This window comes from Calidris pugnax, unplaced genomic scaffold (assembly GCF_001431845.1).
Source record: "Calidris pugnax isolate Ruff unplaced genomic scaffold, ASM143184v1 scaffold341, whole genome shotgun sequence".
NCBI classification, from domain to species: domain Eukaryota; kingdom Metazoa; phylum Chordata; class Aves; order Charadriiformes; family Scolopacidae; genus Calidris; species Calidris pugnax.
Genome location: NW_015091149.1, coordinates 1353379 through 1355702, shown reverse-complemented (window position 1 = coordinate 1355702; position 2324 = coordinate 1353379). Strand labels below are relative to the sequence as shown.

The 2324-nt window shown below is 62.0% G+C and overlaps 1 protein-coding gene across 1 annotated transcript in view; it reads left to right on the top strand.

Moving 5' to 3' along the window:
• Positions 1-2110: 2110 nt before the first annotated feature.
• RARA (retinoic acid receptor, alpha) overlaps positions 2111-2324 on the top strand; it is an 8767-nt gene continuing 8553 nt past the window's right edge. Inside the window, exon 1 of the mRNA XM_014959084.1 lies at positions 2111-2209. Coding sequence (XP_014814570.1) covers positions 2111-2209 — 99 coding nt within the window. The remainder of the gene's footprint in view (positions 2210-2324) is intronic.

The following is a 2324-nucleotide window of genomic DNA, read 5'->3' as shown; positions in this document are numbered from 1 at the left end:
CATCATCCCCATGGGGGCATCTGGTGTTTCCCGTGGCATCCCGGGGGTGGTGGGAGGGAGGAAGCGAGGGGTTGGGAGGGGGATAGGGGGGCTGCTGAGGTTGGGGGGGGCCATTTTGGTGTCCGACACATTCTGGGGGGGTGGGCCAGGGTGTGTGGTGGGGGCGTCCCCATCCTGGCTGCGCGTGGGGCGCTCCCCTCGCCCAGTTCCTCTTGGCTTCGACGTTAAAGCTTTGGGGTTTGGGTTAGTGTTTAGTTTTAATCTCTGTTTCTTCCTGTTGCCGCCGGCGCGGGGCGGGACGCGGTGGGTGCCCGGTGGGACGGGAGCCACCGGGCAGTGTTGGATGATGGCATGGCCTGGTCGCCCGCTGCCACCGGCCCATGTCCCCTCCGTCCGTCCCCTCTGTCCGTCCGTCCATCCCCTCCGTCCGAGGCAGCCACATTCTTTCCAGCGCTGGTAAATGAGTCAAAGCAGACATTTGTCATGTTCGCTGCAGGAAGTTGGAGGAGCGCTGGGCTTTTGTTCAGAAACCTGCTGGCTAAGCAAAGCCTTTGACTTTCTATTATTATTTAAACAGGCGCTGCTGATCTGCTCCTCGCACACGCACACGCACATGCACACACGCACACGCACACACATACCTCCCGGCCTTTTTCGTAGGGTTTTTTGTTTTTTCTCCCCTTCCCCTCCCCAACAATTCTCCTCGGGGGGTGGGTTGGGAATAAAAGCGGGGTGGCCCTGGCTGCTCACTTTGGGGCTGGGGGGGTGTGTGCGGCCAGCGTGTGTGGGGTGGGGGTGCGTGAGTGTGTGGCCACGTCGGTGAGAGGGTGTCCTCAGCTTTGGGGTGGGTGTACACACGCTGCCATGTGTGTGTTCACACTGCCGTGTGTGCAAACTGCTGTGTGTGTGTGTGTACACTGCCACGTATGTGTGTGCACACTGATGTGTGTGTACACTGCCATGTATGTGTGTGCACACTGCTCTGTGTGTGTTCACACTGCTGTGTGTGCACACTGCCACGTGTGTGCACGCTGCTATGTATGTGTGTGTGCACACTGACGTGTGCATGTTCACATGGATGTGTGCAAACTGCCATCTATGTGCATGCTGCTGTGTGTGTGTTCACACTGATGTGTGTGTTCACACTGCTGTGTGCACTGCCACGTGTGTGCACGCTGCCATGTTTGTGTGCACACAGCTGTTTGAGTTCACACTGCTGCGTGTGTACGCTGCCATGCCTCTGTGTGTTCACATTGCTGTGTGTGTGCACACTGCTCTGCGTGTGTACTGCCATGTGCGTGTGTTCACATGTGCACTGCTGTGTGTGTGCACAGTGCCATGCCTGCACACACATGTGCACACACACACAGGTGCCCAGCTCATGCACGCTTGCTGCGTGTGGCCGTGCAGGGCTGGAGAGTGTGGCAGTGCCTGTATCGTCCCACCAGTGTCCTGCCGTGCACACGCGTGTGCTCTTCCTGCCCCTTGCTCACGGCAGGACCCCACTTGGGGATCAGGGGGCACTGTGAGGCAGAGTGGACCCTGCGTGCCCGCTGTGGGGGGGCTGTGCTGGGGGCACGGGAAGCGAGGGTGGGTGGGTGAGACTGTGTGGCCGGGAGGTTACCCGTGTGTCAGGGAAGTGGCCACTGTGGCCCGGCCTGTGGCCACCGTCCTTGGCGTGTGTCGGTGCCAGCGTGGGTGTGGGCAGCGGGGCCCTGCTGCGATGCCAGTCTGTGGGGGCAGGAGCCCTGGGTTTGGGGTGTCACCTCCCGTGGGGACATGCGTGCATGGGCAGGGGAGGGGGGAGCATGTGGCACCGCCCCACTTGGGCTACACGCAAACAACACGCGTGTGCATGGGGGTGTGTGTACACAGAGTGGGACACGCAGACACATACGTGTGCACACGCTCAGCTGCTCCTGTGCCTGGCAGGGACATGGTGCCACACATGTATGTGTGTGCAGAGTGCATGCACACACATGTACGAGCACACACGTGTATCTGCACACAGGCTGCACCCCCCCATACACACACGTACCCCCCCTTGCAGTGGGGACGCAAACAAGCGCAGACCCCGTCCTGCAGTGGGAACACATGCACACGCGTGAACATGCGTGAACACACGTGCGCACACACGCACACACACGGCTCCCCCTCCCCGTACGGTGGCACCCGCACCCCCGGGGGGGCGGCCGGGGGTCAGGCCGAGGTGAGCCCTTCCCCGCCGGGTTCACCCGCAGTTCACCCGCATCCCATTAGGCAAATGAGCCGCGGCCCCGGGCAGCCCCCGGCCCGGCCGGGCCCCCCCCCTCCCCGGGCCCTCT